General features: G+C 54.7%; 1 protein-coding gene across 1 annotated transcript; it reads right to left on the bottom strand.

Annotated features, from left to right (window-relative positions):
• Positions 1–83: 83 nt before the first annotated feature.
• On the bottom strand, positions 84–1,144 carry Tco025E_10295 (protein kinase; the record flags this gene model as incomplete). The annotated part of the gene is made up of 1 exon (XM_029377074.1): positions 84–1,144. A coding segment is annotated over one exon (1,061 nt), but the record flags the coding sequence as incomplete, so codon positions are not given.

Raw genomic sequence — 1,144 nt, 5'->3', positions numbered from 1 at the left:
AAGCGAAATAAAAAAAAAATTACGGTGTATGGGGTGGCCGAGTCATCAGCGTTGGCTACCCATTCACCGCGTTGTGCTTCACTTCACTGGCTTCGGAGCTTTGACTTCTTGCAGCGGGAAAATGATAGCGCATCCCTGAGCACTGCGAGAAATCCCCCTTTGCCCTTGAAGCGGCCCCTGGTCACTACTCTTGCAGTCGCCCCTGACAGATTACCCCCCGGGCCGGAAACGTTCGTCTCCGTGGTTGTCACGGCAACGGGACCTGCTCCTCCCTCTTCTAAAGAGGACTGCACTTCCTTTGGGGAAAAGCTCCCGCTCCCGCGAAGGGGATTCCCCTTTTCACCGCTCGAGGTAGGAGTCTGCGTCCGCACGAACACATTGGTGCTGCCTCTACCTGGGCCATTGACGTTGTCCAAGTCCCTGGCAGCGTCCGCAGCGGCGCCAAATTGGAAAGTATTGCCACTACCAGACATCACAGAAGGCAGGTAGTAATCGCCGGCATACTCCTCGGTGTCCACGGATTTCCTCGAAAACCGCCTCAGCGGCCCATCGCGTCCCTCGTCAGGAAGTTGACCCAACAGCCACTCAACGTCGTCTTGATCTTTCTTGTGCTGCGCGAGAGTCAGGGCGTGGGATATGTCGTCATCCGTAACCGCCGTTGGTGCCTGACCCAGGTTCTCCTCGGGAGTGTAATCTTCTACATTCATGCTCTTTATAATAGCCCGTGCTGCTCTAACGGTCATGCGTTTGCTGGGGTCACGGTTTAGTAAGCCCTGGAGCAACTCCGTCCACTGGCTACCGTAGGAGGTGGGGATCACGGGAAGGGATGGATCCATAATATCCTCCAGGGTACTAAATGGTAACCTTCCGGTAAGAAGAATATAAAGTGTGACTCCTAATGCCCACATATCGACCGGCCTCGCGTAGGACTTGTCACCGCGCCAAAGTTCCGGAGCCACATACAGCATAGTCCCTTTTGTTCCTTTAATAGGAAGACCTTGCCCCTGCTGCGGCCCACCGAGGGTCCTACTAGCTGCCATGCTCTCCTGCATCATGGCCTCAAGTCTCTCACGATTGGAGGCGTCAAAGAACTCCGAAACGCCAAAGTCAGTTAAAAAGGCACGTTTGCTTCGGTCACTAAAAT

This window comes from Trypanosoma conorhini (assembly GCF_003719485.1).
Source record: "Trypanosoma conorhini strain 025E chromosome Unknown Tco_14.4_contig_01597, whole genome shotgun sequence".
In the NCBI taxonomy this organism is placed as follows: Eukaryota; Euglenozoa; class Kinetoplastea; order Trypanosomatida; family Trypanosomatidae; genus Trypanosoma; species Trypanosoma conorhini.
This window is presented reverse-complemented; position numbering and strand designations above follow the sequence as displayed.